This window comes from Solea senegalensis, linkage group LG4 (genome assembly GCF_019176455.1).
Source record: "Solea senegalensis isolate Sse05_10M linkage group LG4, IFAPA_SoseM_1, whole genome shotgun sequence".
Taxonomy (NCBI): Eukaryota; Metazoa; Chordata; class Actinopteri; order Pleuronectiformes; family Soleidae; genus Solea; species Solea senegalensis.
In genome coordinates, this window is record NC_058024.1 from 23,840,992 (window position 1) to 23,858,149 (window position 17,158).

Below are 17,158 nucleotides of genomic sequence, written 5' to 3' on the forward strand. Positions count from 1 at the left end.
AAAGAGGCTCGTGTTTGTACGTAGTGCTCACTTCATTTCAGATAAGTTATCATTTACCAGCTCGTAGTTGTTGGAGATAAACCCACGTTTTTATGATTTTAACTTTTCTGCAGTTCGACGGTTTTCGGCTTGATTTGTGTGTGGGACGTCTCTTCCTGTGACCAATCTTTGCATAATACCTACTCTTTAGAACAGGGGTGTCAAACTCACATCACAGCACAATTTGATCTCAAGTGGGCCGGACCAGTAACAATAGTGACCAACAAGAACTCCTTTGTTTTTTCTCCTTTGTTTTACATTTAATGAAGGATATTTTAACAAAACATGACATTTCTTGAGAAATATAAGTGCAATTGCAACAATAAATTTACTGTTTACGCATCATCTATAAAGGCATAAACTTTTATTCACAGGTATCTGGAATTGAAAAATATTACATTTGACCTTACGTTTAGATTGTAATCATAGTGTGAAATTTTGACAAATTCATCCTTTGGGCCGGATTGGACCCTCTGGCGGGCCGTATGTTTGACACCCCTGCTTTAGAACCTCGCCCGAGCAGGTGCTAATACCTAAATAATATTTAGATATTGTTCGCGATCCTTAATCGGGAACGAAAGAAGATATTCAGTGTTATTCAGTTCTCGCTAGGGTTGGAATGTTTGTATACAATGAAAGGGTCTATAATATGTAACAAAATGTGAATATTCAGTAACTCAATGAAATCTAATTTGTGTGAAGAGTTTAAATGAAATGAACTGTGAAGCAGAAGTTCCTTGCTCTTGAACTCACTACTGATTTAACAATCCTATTATTGACAAAATACCAAGAGCGACAGAGAAGAGAAAAGAGACTGAGAATAATAAAGGGATAGTAGGGAAAAAAAATATTAACAAACATAACCAACTCGTGTAGCGCAGATATAAGGGTATTAAGTCTAAACCTTTTGGTATTATTTCTTCTGGCTCGTGGATTAAGGAAGAAATCCCACTGTGTAAATGCCCAGCAAAGACGAGTTATTTGTGACTTTCAAATGTTTTATCACACTCACTGCTGTTCCCATTGTTATATAAAATTGACAAAAATGTGTCATATAGTATTGCATTCTTTTTATGGGGGTTCATTTAGAATGTCTTTTACCACATTTGTTGTCAAATAATTAGCGTAAACATAACGGTGTATGAAAATGGGAAAAGGCCTGTCGGTGTGCGTCTCTGTCGTATCTCCACACGCACAGCTAGAGGCCTCCTTGTTTGTTTCTTGGCCTCTTTCTTTGGAGCCCTCTCTGCAGGCGTGGCTTTTGATGCTGAATGGCTGAGTAATTAGATTTATTTTCTTTCTTTTTTTCGACACATCATTTTGTGTTCAGTGTAGTGTTAAAGGGCACCGGGATTATATACACGGCTATTATAAAGCTGTTGTGCATGTGGCTGCTTTGATGGCGCCGCTTCCAAATAAGACGATAGAATCCACTTTAATGACCAATTTGAGCTGCCGTGAAAAAAACAACTGAGCGAGAACATGGAAACTTTGCCCCCCAGATGGATCATTTATAGATGTGAGATATACTTAAGATTTGTAGCATAGCGCATCTTTGTGCGTGAACCACAGTTTACATTAACCTCTTTTGTCGAGCAACGCAGAATCCAATGCCTGTCTTGAAATTAAATTTAAAAGGACGAGGATGTTTTTCAGCTATAAAAATAGAGTGTTATACAGAACATACAGTAACTTTCAGCTTCTTAAATGTGAATATTTTCCTAGTTTCTTTGCTCCATATAACAAATAAATCATTTAAACTGAATCATTTCAGTTTGTGGACTAAACAAGACCTTCGAGAACGTCATCGTTTCCTGGTTTGACAAAATGTTTCTGACATTTTATGGACCAACGACCAACCATTTCACGATTAATCGAGAGAATAATCGACAGATTCGAAGAACTATAAGAACCATATAGACTATCTATGCTTAAAAAAATCTATGTATGTATGTATGGTATACAAAATGCCTGAATGAAGCTCTGCAATTTGGATGTAAATGACATTTGGTTCTTTCTCAGTCACTTAAAGGATGAGTAACGCTCTTTTTGTGCTATTTAATCCGCATGAATATCAGAAGCATGCAAGCCAAAGAACACTGGACTTACTCTACAGTATGATTGGGATCGAGGTTTCATTACGTCACAGAGAAATGTTCCAATGCATTATCACTTTAGAAGAAACAAGGCGGCTCAGACTCATTGCAGTTTCAGTGTTCTCACGTGTGCACACGTATACTGTAAATGTTGCACCACACACTGAACAAAGAAAAACACCAGCACAGAGGTCCGTCTGCCCCTTTTTGGATATAAAATTCTCATTTATCCACAAGTCAGGAGCACATGTATCAAACATATTGTTTTATTTCACACCGTAGAAGCCCAAGGTGAAAGAGCAAAGTCAAATGATGAATGGTCAAAGCGGAGTGTGGGTATGTCGGATGTAGCCTTCGGCCGTTTAACTGCTCCATCCTGTAAGATATGGCATTTTAATTTTTCACATTCATGCCTTGACAGGACCGGCCGTATTTTACATTATATTACGTCTGACGCAACATGTGCAGCTAAGAATGTTTGCATTTCACGCACCCTGCGATCTTTCATAGCAGAGGTTACATTTTGACTTGTGTACGTTGTTCTCGCTCTTCTGTGGTTAACCAGCGTGACCTTGAAGGTTACGCTCTAGGCTTATTTGTCTCTTTTTTTTTTAAAAAAACAAAGACTGTTTTTTCCAGTCTACCGTTTCATGCTCTCCTTTTCAAATGAGTCACAGTCAGCTCTGAGTTGCATAAACCACACTGCATAAATCATTCTGCGACTCCAAAGCCTTTAGCCAATATGCCCAGGAGCTTGAAAACACACAAATACTGTAGTTCACAAAGGTGCAACGGATGGAAAGATAAATCCACGCCGCTGCATTATGGAACTGCTCTGCGTTTGTAATGTGGTCATGTAAAAAAAAAAAAAAGAAAGAAAAGAGAAAGGAAAAGCCTGTAGCTCCTGTCATGACATTAATCTAACAACAGTCTTTTTGGTGGGAGAAAAGAGGGGAAATCGATGGATGGACCACCTGTTTGCTCAAACAGCACAATGAAAAATGAAAGAGCGGATTTCTTCTGCCTCGGGGTTCCATGGTGAGATCTTTCTAATAATATATTAGCATGTCACCAAGGTTAGATTAATTATACATGGGTTACAAATCATACCTCGGACGGGTATGCGTTCGCACACAGTGCTGCAGATGAATGAATGAAGGAATGGACTGAGTGAACGTTGCAGTACGTTTTAGTCTTCGTTAGAGCTGCAACTAACGATTATTTTCATAAAATGTCAGAAAACCTTAAAAAATGTCGACCGGTGTTCGTCAAACGTGGAAATGATGGCCTTCTCAGATGTTCTTGTTTTGTCCACAAACCAAAATGATTCACTTTTACCGACTTCTTTGTTATCCAGAGCAAAGAAATGATGAAAATATTCACATTTAACATCATCAAAATAGTTGTCGATTAATTTTGTAATCGATTGATTATTTCAGCTCTAGTCTAGTCCTGAAACTAGAGAAGAAACCAGTTGTTACTGTGCTTGGTGAAGCACAGAATCCTTTTAAGTTTAGATTCTCTCTCTGCTGATATTAATACTTGAATCCGTCAATTAGAACAGTTGTGATGGTTAAATAACAACAAACACAGGTAAAACATTCATTACATTTAAATTCACCCGCCCACGATCGTCTTCTTCTTTGTTGTTAGAAATCTGCGACGTTCAACGCAAAGTTCAGCGCCCACTGTTAGAATTTTAGTGATACTTAATTACGTGTGAAAGTAGCTTTATCACTTTTGTTGGGTGCTCAAGTGGAAGAATAAGAATAAGGGGGCTGGTTATGTGCGAGTGGAGTGGAGTGAAGTTTACCTGTGCTTTGGTGGCTCAGTCGTTTTAAGGAATACAGAAGAACACATTTTTGTCGCTCTGACAACAAATGAGAAGATTTTCTTTTCTTTCTTTTTTTTTCCATGCACCACAAACTTATTTATTGCAGTTTTCTTGTCTCGCCTCAATATCTCACTGTCCTGGGAAATCATGCCAAACATGACTGTGTTTTTTTTTTTCACCTGTTTGTGCTTATGTGTGGGACTCAGGAATGCAGAGCAGCTCTCGGCTCCAGTGTTTGTGCCGGAAAACTTAAAAATAAGAGCGAGAGTGGTATAAACTGAATTTAGACGGAGGTAAATGCATCAGGAGATATGGACTTGATGGGCTCTGCGTTCTACAGGGGGAAACGATTGCAGATGAAAAAAACCTTGAGGCACAAATATTGTTTTGTTTTCCACGTTCCCTCTGTTACCTGTGCTCTATGCAACATCCAGCAATTTCACATTAATCTCGAACTTCACAAAAATGAACACGTCTGGATGTTACTCGGTGTCTTAAGACGACCTAATGGTTTAAAATCAAGCACTTTCATCAGTGGTTATGGACAAAGTTTTTCTGTCAGATCTCGGAAAAAAAACCTACGGGTGAAATGAAGCGTGCGTTCAAATGATTTAAATTGCTTTTGGCAACATTTGTTTTTATTGGCCGCTCTAAAAGTGCTAAGCAATAATTGATCATTTGTCTGATAATTGTGTTTTCCAAAGTGAGGTGTTAACAAGAGCGGGGGTCACATGAGTTAAGCTAAGTGAGCAAATGAAGCCGGGGGGGCTGGGGGGGGGGGCTTAATTGGGTAATGTAGTTAATAACATCTGAGGGGTGATGAACGGCCGGTTCTCTTCCTTGCAGACAACAAATTAGCTTCATTAATGGTTGCAGTCAAGAGAACTTTGACTGAAAGGATCTGGATTGAGTCCCTTAGAACCTGGCTTAGGACTGCAGCACACACTCTTTGTTTATTTCATTTTCTGTATCTATTGTAACTGAAGGTTTTCAACAACATGCCCAGCCTTTTAATTTAATCAACATCTAGCAGGTTCACACAGAGACATGACAGTTTTTTTGTTTTTTTTACCACTTTAAAGATGCACGAGGCAGTGTGATGATGGACGGCTCCCGTTCCTCTTTTTAGAATCATTAACTGATTTTGATTAAATTAGATTTTAATTGTTATGTTTAAGAGGTGTGAGGTTTGTGTGTGTGTGATGCTTTGTGTGCTCACACAACCTTAGGTTTTGCTGAGACATTTGAGGTAATTGGGCGCAATGATTAAAAAGACTCAATTCTCTTAGATCTCAAAGCAGGGGAAGAGCACATTCCCTCAGCCCAGTTCTTCTTTTCTTCTTCTCCTTCTTCTTCTTCTTCTTCTTCTCTGCTTGTGACTATGAGCACAGTCACCCTGAGGAATGGGCTGCAGTATTTCTTCTGCCTCCTCCAGGAGTGGCAGCGCACAAAAAGGAATGACACAGATTATGGGAGATTGATGAGAGTGATAAATACTCCCACTTTTATGCCCCTCAAAACTGCTTTTCATCAGCTCCTCGGCAGTGTGTCTAAGTGATTGATGACGGGACCGTTCGTTCTCCTTGTCCACTCCTCAAGCTGTTTATGCTCTGTTTCCCATCACAGATGCAGATCTACCTTTACAATTCGGATGACTTTGACAGCCTCAGCGCTGCCATCAAGGAAAGACGCGTCATCGCTGCCATGGCTGTCTTCTTTGAGGTAAGGTATCATCAGGACCGGAGGTCAATACAGGTATAGGAGGAAAAGCTATGACTACACCTGAGCTCCTGTACTGCGTAGACTCGCAGCGTGGCACCGGCATGACTCGGCATGGCTTTGCCTTCATCAGGTGAAAGATTTCTGTTTCCTCAACACTTTATGACCAAACCTAATGACGATCCTTTCATTTAAGTTGTGGTAACCCTAACCCAAATGGAAACTATTCTTTTTCATAGGCTTCCAAACTAACTGTATGGAAAATGAGAAAATAAATATGAAAATTGGATGACACTGTCAGTTGACAATTAGCTTAATTGACAATTATATTAACAGTAGGGACCTTGCAGCATGGAAAAAGAGGTTTATCCAAGTATGAAGAAGATGTCAGTACATTTTTGGAGTTCATTGTGTGATGAATATGAAGTGAAAGTGATCTTGTGGGATTAGAGATTTCCCTTTCACCCGGTTGCTCGTTATTTTTTTGTTGTTCTGTGGCACATATTGCAGATTGCTTTGAGATGCTCCAAATTGCCCCCCTGAAGGTCCGCGCACATAAGCACTTAATGGACAAGATTGGTCCTAATTTCCTTTAACTGTAAATACACCTCAGAGATTTATGGGCCGCGAAAAAGCACACACCAGCAGCATTGACATTTCCGGGCATCCCCTGCCATGTCGCACTCTTCATACCCATTAGCGGCGTCTTCGCGATTGATGGCGGGTGATCAACGCCCATCCGACGTCGAGCTTAATAGTGTAAGGTCAGGGGGTCGGCTCTCGGCAGAGGGAAGGCTGGAATGGGGACACAGGTGTTTGCAATGTAGGTCTGCTCTTAGACAGTGATGAACCGTGTGTGTATGCGGACCTAAATGCCTCCGTTGGGTCCTGACAACCCTATTGCTTACTGCAATTAGTACCACCATACACAATCCGCTGAGTAGCAGTTTACAGTGCAGGGGTTTTTAGGCGGACACACACACACATTGGCTCAGATTTACCATTTCTAATCAATGAGGAGAGTTCTTCTCATGCTCCCCAAAGGCCTATTAGTGGGCTCTGTGGTGTGCAGGTTATCCACATTCAGCATTCAGTTCCACACAATTATTCTCCTATGACTGACCTGAATTAATGTTGAGCGAGGGAAGATTGGTCCCCGCGTCCCAACACTGTTTTGTCCAGTCTTGTCTCTTAAGTAGAACATGGGGAATATTGCAAAAATGTTGGACGGAACAACGTTTACCAGTCTTCAGTCAATGCGAGTAATTAACGAGAGGCCTAACGGCTCAGGAAGGATTGGCGGTATACTGTAGTGTAGACCGCATAGATAGCAGTGGTGTCTTGTAAAGTTGCCCGTGTGGTGTGTTTGGTAGAGAAAATGTCTTGTTTTTGTGGAATTTGTTGGAACACGAGCAGACAGTCGTGAAACACCACCGTCAGTGGCAGCCTTTAAAACTGAGAGCTGAGGATTCAGAGAACGGAATCATCTCTATTGTGTCGTCAACCGCACAAAAACTTAACATTGTGAACTTCACGGGAACAGATGGTATTGTCCTCGCTGCCTGATTATACGGTATTGTCGGGATGTTGCCCTTGCTGTGTCCGTCCCCTGCGTTTTGTTCATATTGATTGTCTTTAGTTGCTGTGGCTTTTGTTATTTTAGTCTTATAATCCCTTTTGTAATCTCTTTTGTCTGGACTTTTTGCTGCAGCTGGGGCAAAAAGACAATCCAGCTGTGGAGCCTATCATCCAGGGCCTGAAAGGAGTAGTGCATCATGGTAAGTAATGGCAACGTAAGACCCATGAAATTCAATTGAGTCATGCAGTCGGTGCATTTATGTACTGTATCATTTCCACAAATGTATTGTTCTATGTTTACCTGAAGTGTTTTTCATTTTTATTTTTTATTTCACACATATGTGCTGTGTTTTTTCGTCATACTAAAATCTGTACATGAAACATTGCTGAGGGGATTAATTTACTGGGAAATAATCCCACACCAAATCGCCTCTTACATGGGCTGTTTTTGATGTTTCGGTTGCTCATGACAATTCATGGTTCTCCTCTCTGCTTCCAAAGTGCACCTTTGTTGTTGTTGTTGTTTTTTTTACATCAAATAAGTGCAAACACAAGATAGGAGAGTTTAACAAAACATTGGTTCACTTGCCCTGCTAATGTAACTCCTCAGTTAGAGACCAGCTTCACTCTGCACAAAAGAACTACAAAATACATCAGAGCCTCAATTAGAAAACACTCGGATGTAAATGTACATTATCACTGAGTGCAGCTCCTGCCAGGGCTCTTATTCACATTGAAACTATTAATATCTAATGCTGCATCGTCGTGACATTCTTGTCTTAGATCACTGCTGCTTTGCTCACTTTACTGCCGGCATGACTTATTGAGACCATCAGCAGATGTTTTAACTTGACTGCGTAATCCCTTACTGCAGCTTTGGCTGACATGACGGCTTTGTTAACGCGGACGCACTGGGGCCTTGTTTTACAACCTGCCCGCTGACTCTCCTTCGTGTGAACACGAACATACGTGGATGTACGAGGACGTATAGAAGTAGCATGCATAGTGTCACACATGTAAATGTGGCCAGTCCTTATTTATAAATAAAAGGGAAACTCTTGGCGAGACACGTGGTATGAAATTTCAAGAAAATTAGAAATATAACTGGGAGGCCATTTCACCTTTTGCTTTTTATTACACAGACATATTTGTGTTTATTTATCCAACCCCAATAATGCCAAGAAGCATTATGTGATGAATCTCCATCAGTCTCCAAAAGTGGCTGAACTCTGTGCTACACAGATGTTTTTGCTCACGCCACAGTATCTCATCTCCCAGCTGAGCGCAGTGCGGGTGTGGTGGGGTTTTTTTTTTGGACTCTCTTCCTGCCGGCTGCTAAATGCTCATCGTCTCCTCCCCCCATTTGGGTGGTTGGTTTTCCACGAGCTCGTTATCCCGCAGTCATCCATCCATCAGCATCTCGGCGGCCCGTGAGCGATAGGGCACGTACACCGCCTGAAGACGGGGGGAAGAAAGGCTGTGAATACTGAATTTGACTCTGAGTACAGATGAGGCATCGGCCAAGACTGCCAGTGCCTCCGTAATGCTAATCAAATGCAAACCACACCCCAAAGCTCTGTTTCTTTTCAGATAAGGCTTGTGAGCTGTGAGAGACGGTTTTTCCACATTGTACTGGAAGGAAAAAACAAGCCACTTAGCGTATTTACGGCCGATAAAGGGTTATTCGTCTTAATCACAAAGTGCTGCACGTTGTTATTTTTCAGCCTTGCGCCGCAACAGATCAGGTACTCGTGCCTTAAACTCCGTAGGCCCCTGCAAATGATGAGCATGCTCCCATCAGCCTCCCCTCCCTCTGCATCGAGTACACAGATCTTTGCCAGAGTGATAACAAGTGGCGAAGATTTGAACTGTTTTCACCATTATGCCACTGGTGAAGTGTTAAAAATGCCACAGGGAGAGCAAATGGTCTCACGTTGTCAATGTAACTCAATATATGAAGGGTGTTAAAGGAATCCTTCACAGATTTGCATTTAGCTTTATATTACTAGACTAGTATTTTATAAAAACGCTCGCAGTTTCAAGCCTCGGACAGAGTGTCACTGGTGGGCACGTAACAAAAAAAAAAGAATGGAGATATTTCTCGACTCAGGGCAAACTGAGGTTGGGAAGCACATTTGTTTTTATAAAATACTAGCCCTATTCTAGTAATACAAAGCTAAAAGCAAATCGGTGAAGTATTCCTTTAAGCATTAAAGAGCCGTTCAGAGTTAAATGTGTCATATTTTTGTCACTCCCTGTGTACTGACGCGTTTGGATCCCGTGGTCTTCCCAGAAAAAGAGACCCACCTCAGGTCTTTTATCCTGAGGGATCTGCTGCCGGCGTCCGTGGACAGTTATTACCGCTACACGGGCTCTCTGACCACGCCTCCCTGCAGCAAGGTGGTGGAGTGGATCATCTTCTCCAGGCCGGTGTACCTGTCCTACTCGCAGGTGCGTACAGTCTTCACACACACACACACTCGTACCCAGACAGCTATGTTATCCACGCACAGTCAAATCCCATTTGCACACAGTCAGTGGATCACTTGCTGTCCTACGCTGTTGCCACACAAGCAATTTCCCCCTTCATCTACCTTTCCTCTTTTCTTCCCTTTGCCCTCGTTCCTCCTCATGAAACTATGACTGCCAATACACAGGATGATTAAGAGGGAAGGTGGGGAGCCAATTACTGGCGTTTGAGTGATAGTGCGAGACAGCGCTTATACATATATCATGCTCTGGGTCTGAGACCGTGACTATAGGCTCTTAAAAAGAATACTGCCGCACATTAATTTAAATGTTCCTTAATCTGAGTTATTGCTGTAGCCATTTAATATGTTTGATGAAAACATTTTACTGCAGTCACCTACAACAGTTTGCCTCCGACTGGTTCAGCCACTGTGACTCGAGGAGATAACGTATGCCAAATCATGCCTCGCGCTTCTTCTTCTTTCTTTCTTTTTTTTTTTTTGCTGATCCCATATGGAGTCTTTAGCTGCATCTGTTATACATACAATCCTTAGGTTGCCCAGCTGCATATCCTCTAGAGCGCCGTGTGCCGTGGAAATTTGCAAGGCTCAGTAGATTTTCTATCAGCTTGCAGGGGAGGACAAATCTTTTGTTCCCGAAATGACTTGTGCCGCGAGAATATTGACCACTGCTACAATGTTTGTGACGCACTCAGATGGTCTTTATGAAAGCGTAATTCATTGCTCCCAAGCACGCATAGAACACATCGATTCCACAGGGACAGTAATGTGTAGTCATTACAGCACGCAGGCAGGAGATCATTCATGGCAATCAATGGCCGCAAATTTTGCCCCATTGAGAAGTTACAGACTGGTCGGTAGCCAGGATGTTGACCGAGGTCGGTCCCTGCTGGTGCCTGTGGTGTGAACGTATATTGCAGATAATTGTGTGTCAGCTGCTTGCAAGCGGTCAGAAATGTAGTCATGGATTAAATATGAGATGCAGCGCTCGCATGCAACGTAACAAAATCTTCCTTTTCTTCCCCTCTAGCTGGAGGCCTTTTATTCCATTTTTACAACAGAGCAACAGGATCATGTCAAGTCTGTGGAGTACCTGAGGAACAACTTTCGGCCCCTGCAGTATCTGGACAACAGGAAAGTCTTCAAGTCGGCTGTGAGAGACGCGTGGCAGAAAGATTTGACCGAGATCCTGAGAAACCCCCACAGCACCGAGGCGTCAAGAGGTAACTCGTAGTTTATGTGTTTTACTCGGCGGAAGTTTGACAGATCTGCCTCGTGTGCACACTCATTGTTCAGGGACAGAGGTTGAGTAGGTGGGTTCTACAGCCAGACTGTGGTATTATCACAGAGCCTCTCGGGTTTCGCTGTAGTCCTAATCATGCAGGACTATCTGCAGCTTGCAGATATGTAAATAGACGATTTTACCTCCATAGTCTGTTTCATTTGTAAAGAATAAAAGCCAAGCGACAGTAGAAGTTACCACTGAGATCTTTGTCCGAATTCCAAACTATTGCTGACCCATTCAAGCTCAAATCAGTACTTCATTTAACAACAATCTTTGGTAATGGTAACATTACTGATAGCAAGCACATTATGATTAAAGTCACTAGAATAAACTGTATATTGTCAGAAAAGTGAACATCACTCCCATACTTTTTATTCAACGACGTATTAATGCGGAGCACGGATCTCACACAGGGCTTTTTGAAGGAGCACTTTTTTTTTAGTTTTCCCGTTCTGTGTCATGTGTGCGTGTTGCCGCCGCCCTTGCTTGTAACAGAACGGCGCATGGACTATGGAGACTAATGAGAAAGGCTGCTGCTTCATAAAGTGGTGGTGTTAGTGTCTAGTGGGGAGAATTGATTGGTAATGCCTGTGATGAAGTTGGAGCACTCACAACAGCGGCGATCAGCAATCATCATTAATATGTGGCACAGCTAAAATAGACCCATGCAAATTAAGTTGTGAAATTGCTTTTGTGGCATTATGTCACCGGGCAGAATGAATGTGAACCAGAAGCTCTCCATTTTTTCTTTTTTTCTTTTCTTTCTTCACTTCCCCTCCCCTCTTGCTCATTTTCTCTTTGTGTCTCGCACATTTTGTATTTCTCTCTGTTCAGATGTAAGAATGCATAGTTGATGGGCGGCTCTGGGAGTAAATAGTGTCAGCCTTATCTTCGGGGGTGGCATCTGTCAAAGTGTGCTGTTGTTGTTGTTGTTGTTGTTGTGGGGTAGTGAGGGTTTATCCGGGCACAGTAAATGATGGCGTTGCTTGTAAATGTTGTGAGAGCCGGGGCCACACCTTGACTGAAAGTTCCATCACTGTGGCTTTTATAGCCACGAGGGCTGTTTGGCCATTAGAGATGCAGAGGTAACCTTTGTGATGCAGAGTTTTCTTAGTGTGATATATATATGTGTGTTTTTTGTTTTTTTTCAATGATAATAGAACAGTATTCACTTCAATGGTGCATGTGCATACAAGCCTTTTTCTCACATGGTATACTATGTTTAGATTTTGCACAGCGTGGTTGATGGTGTGATTATTTTTATTTTAACCCTTAGAACACAGAGCATTGTGGCTGCTTTGTTCCATTACTATGTTAAAACATACAGTATATCCAGAGGCTTTAAGAATATATAGTGTCTTATATCCTTTTTTTTCAATGTGATGGAAAAAAAATATAAAAACACAAAAAGTACTCAAAATGTTTAAAATTGGATTCAATTTGTGAAATTTAGAAATATGTCACAGTTCAAAGTTCAAAGAAAATAAAACGCTCTATTTTCTAACTTCTGCACAATTGTTGCTACTTTATATCATGACTATATCAAACAACGCATTTTTTAAAGCCTGAATATGCGACCTATAATCACACCCCCACAGGACGTCCATATTAGGAGTTGTGTATTATTCCCTAAGCAAATTACCATGGTTGCACTTGCGGCACAGATCCGTGCCGTGTGAGCACTAAGGGTTAACATCGTCCACTATTGTGTTTATGTTTTAACTGACAATAGCAGCTTAGGCGACAATATCCAGACCGTTGCATTAAACCTACGTTACAAAGCTAACACATTTTGATTGTCGAGAGATATAAATGAAAGAAAAGTCGCAAATACACTGGAACCAACACATGGAAGATGACGGTGAGCATTCAGTTCACTTTCTTTCCCTCAATGGATTTATTCCATCGACATTATTGACCTGAAGTCGTTCCAGTGACAGTTGCACATGAATGGGTCAATAGATGATGTACTAGTGTTGGTATTTAGCCTTTATATGCAATACGCTGACATCGCCGCAAAGCTCAGGAAACGCCGGTCATCTGCCAGTTGTATCTCCTGTGTGTCTTTAGTGAAATTCCTGCTTCCCCATTATTATTACAATGTGTGCACATAGCTCCTGAGAAAAGAGTGTTGATGATCACTGATAGGTGAGACACAGCGGAACGGCTGTTTGTTGACAGGAGTCGATTCATCCCCTTCATGTTACGAGCCGCCTGGAGGAAAGATTCCTTCTCTGCTTAGTGGTACCCGCAGTACCACTGAGGCAAATCCATTATTAAGCTGGTTTTTAGAAAAAGGATGTTGTATAATGTGTTAACTGCTTAAAAAAAGATACACACACACATCACACAGTAACAGTCATTCTGCTACTCTGTTAATAATAGCAGTCATTTTAATGACTATATTAAAAGGTTGTCATAGAATAAATGAACTGCCCTAGTTTGATGACGCTTTTATTTTTATGTTATAGTCACTTATCGGATCACATTTAAGACAGGTTGACCCACTTCTTGTGAACAAATGTTGTGTTATCTTAGCAGATATGGGAATGAGAGGAAAAGGTCGGCTATTGAATGTACTGTAGGTATTTTTTTCCAATCCAACTTTATTTATAAAGCACTTTATAAAACAACAACAGCTGAAACATCAGGGATAAATGAAACAAATACAATACAAAAATGACCTCATAGACCAAACGATGGTTGTAATGCGGACAGTAAAGCACTCCATGTCTTCAGCTGTTATTAAATGACTGCTTTTGTGTCACTGAAGTTGACAACAAAACATCATATGTGTTATAATGCATTTCACGGACGTCACACCTCATCAACACGTCGAGCGCTTTCCTGCGAGTGCACTTTTCCCTCGTGTCCCTCCCACTGATTTCCTTTCTCCGTTCTCACATAATCATGCTCGGTAATTCACACCACAGCCTCACGGCGTAAATGCGCTGAACAATTTCAATTTGATGGACGCCATGTGAGCATAATAGTCAGGTGACACTTGGTCCTGATTGCTGTTGCCCTTTTGTGCTGAGAAGCATGTCCAGATTGTCCAGCACTCATACAATGATGACACATCCCTCTGCAAATCTCCATGCTGCAGCCTACATTGCCACCTTGAGGCCAACTTACAAAATGTCCTTTATCTGTCTTTTGCATCTTGTTAAATGTCACACCAACATGATCTTGCAAATTGTGTACGGACAGGAAGTTGCAGTGTAATCGAAACCCCACGTTTCTCACTACATTTGACTGTGTTGTTTCTCTTTGGTGTGACGTGAAAATAGAGCTGCAACTAACGATTGTTTTCATAATCGAGTAATCTGTCCATTAATTTCTCGGTTAATCGTTTGGTCCGTAAAATATCAGAAAACCTTAAAAAAAATGTTGGTCGGTGTTCGTTTTATCCACAAACCGAAATGATTCACTTTTAATGATTTCTTTGTTATCCAGAGCAAAGAAATAAAGAAAATATTCACATTTAAGAAGCTTAAACTATCGGATGAATCGATTATCAAAATAGTTGTCGATTAATTTAGTAATCGATGAATTGTATCAGCTCTAATGTGAAAATGTCTGGAGCAATAATCAACCCTGACGTCTGATGTCGTGCCTGACCACAGTCAAGACCCCAGGAGTGCTTTCAATGTCAAGTTATTGTATTATCTTAACCTTTTAGTGGTTTCTTATGTGGAAATGTCTGAGTCAGGTCAGCAGACGGCGGTAATAACGACCTTGTTAAAAGGAAATCTGCGTTCTGCCCACACACAGTATCACAAATAAATATGGTTAAAGCTGCCCCTTCGACCACAGCTCTGCATTTAGATCCGAGTCCTTTTTTTTTAAATGGGACATTTAATTTTCATTCTGCTCCTCTCTCACACATCCCCTCTCTCCTCTGTCAGTGTGCAGCAGTGCGCCAGTGAGCATGAAGATCCAGCCACTGAACCGGACGGCGCTGATGGTGAGCTGGGAACGCCCCCTGACTGTCTACCACCCGCCCATCACCAGCTACATGGTCTCCTACAGCTGGGTGAAACGTGACGTCGCCGACGAAATTACCTTCACCAAGACGGGGGACCAGAGCATGGTGAGTCAGACGATCCTATGCCGCCTGTGCAAGACCCTGATTAGCTCACGGAGCCCCAGGTGTATGTGGCGGGATCACAGGGTGGCGGGATCGGCGGCAACGACAGTAAGAGTTGACAATTTGTGACGAACTTTACGTGTGGCTGCCAGTTGATATGAGCACCCAGACGCGCCGCTGTCTAAGAATAGACACCTGGGCCTGTCTCACACATCACTGATCCATAACACAACACAACACCACAACAGACACATATGCTGTGTGGTGGAAAATACAAATAGTGTAGGTTTTTTCTGTCAGTTTATTTTTTGCTTTTAGCATACATTTAAATTCTAATCATTCTCTTAAATCGATCTGTGTACTGTAGTGTCATAGGTGACTTAATAAAATCAGTGAAGACAAAATAAATCTACTTTTTTTTACTTTTGTAGCGTGGAAACCAGTAAATACTTGATCAAGTCACTAACTCTGAGAGTGTAGCTCCTCTGATCAGAACTCTCCGTAGATTTTGACACCATTTGTCGCGCGGTTCTATTCTTATATCTGAAAGATTAACTTATCACGACTCCACTTTCTCAGCATGCAGAAGGTTACACTAACACGGATCTTCGTTTTCGCACCATATAATCTTCTCTCTGATTTTATACCCTTACAAAAATCCAACAGCGCATGTTGTCGCTCCGCTGTAAATCACCGGTGTCCTACCCGCTCTACCCGGGCGTCGCGCTTTCTGAAAGTGTGTATCGCACAGACACTCCCTGATCGTGAGCTCCGTGTGTCACAGGACAATTCTAGAATACGTCTGGACCAAATCCTCCGGTGCTTAGAAACAAGGGAATGGATCAGATAATTACACATTACCGAACATTAACTTTAACTATTATATTCACCAAGTCCTTGAGACAAGCAGGTGTTCCACCTTTAAAGGATCAGAGTGTCACATTTAGGATCTATTCCAGAAATCAAATATAATAATAGCTGTTTTGTTTTCGATGTTGTATAAATGACCTGTAACAAAGAATCAGAATTAGCTTTGAATGAACCCTTTATTTATACTGTTCTTCACTAGGTGTGTTTTTGTTTCCTTTAATATCTGCCACTTAAATTAAACTAGTGTTATCCTAAAATACCAGTGACATTTTTATAACCCTTGATGGGATTTGAACATGCAACTTTCTGATCTGGAGTCAGACGCTGTACCGGTTCAGCTTAATGTAGTTCAATACTGCACCCTGAGAGCCTTCCTTTATCTACAGCAACGTGTGCATTATCTGTTTGTCTGAACACACAATTGTTCCAAGAACCGTCTATAATCGTTTTTATTTGAACTGTGCACATTGGCAGACGGGTAACACTTCTTGCTCTCACAATTTTATGATTAAATGATGTTGGTTATCAAGCTAAAACTTCTATAATATTTATTTCCTGGTGGAAAGAAATAGATATGAATTTATGTGGCACGTCTGTGTGGTTTCCCCTCCGTCTGTCTTGTCTCTCAGTCTATTTACCGTCAGTACTCTCTCTCCACTTTTCTCTCCGTGCCGTCAGTCTCTCTTCATTTCCATTTCAATTTTGGGTTTGTATCTCTGGACACCTTGATTTGACTTATTTGAGGAAAAATATACACGCTCTCTGCAACACCCGAGGCAATCACTCATCTTTTCTGAGGGCCATTTGTGTACAAGTAAAGCCATTTGCAAACTGCATCACACAATTACATCTGGCAGGAAATTAGGTTTTTTTTAAACTTTGTCGAAACTGTGGGTTATAACGCGCGATAAGCGGTGAAGCTCCGAATAGAATACTTGCACTTGCAATGTGAATTAAGTGCAGCCACAGTGTTAAGTGCATTTTCATAACCAATTCCAATGTCACTTCCATGTTATTTTCTTTTCTCTTGCAGAAAGCAGTCATCACAAATGTGTCCCCTGACATCCTGTACCTGTTCAGAGTGCAGGCGGTGTGTCAACATGACCTCCGCAGTGATTTCAGCCAAACACTGCTGTTCAGAGGTAGCTGCTTGTCATT

At 41.5% G+C, this 17,158-nt stretch overlaps 1 protein-coding gene across 1 annotated transcript in view; it reads left to right on the plus strand.

Annotated features, from left to right (window-relative positions):
* LOC122767965 (receptor-type tyrosine-protein phosphatase gamma-like) overlaps window positions 1-17,158 on the plus strand; it is an 86,120-nt gene that overhangs the window by 56,168 nt on the left and 12,794 nt on the right. The window contains exons 5-10 of the mRNA XM_044023542.1: window positions 5,596-5,691; window positions 7,400-7,466; window positions 9,560-9,717; window positions 10,786-10,978; window positions 14,949-15,133; window positions 17,034-17,142. Of these exons, the coding sequence (XP_043879477.1) occupies window positions 5,596-5,691; window positions 7,400-7,466; window positions 9,560-9,717; window positions 10,786-10,978; window positions 14,949-15,133; window positions 17,034-17,142 (808 nt within the window). The remainder of the gene's footprint in view (window positions 1-5,595; window positions 5,692-7,399; window positions 7,467-9,559; window positions 9,718-10,785; window positions 10,979-14,948; window positions 15,134-17,033; window positions 17,143-17,158) is intronic.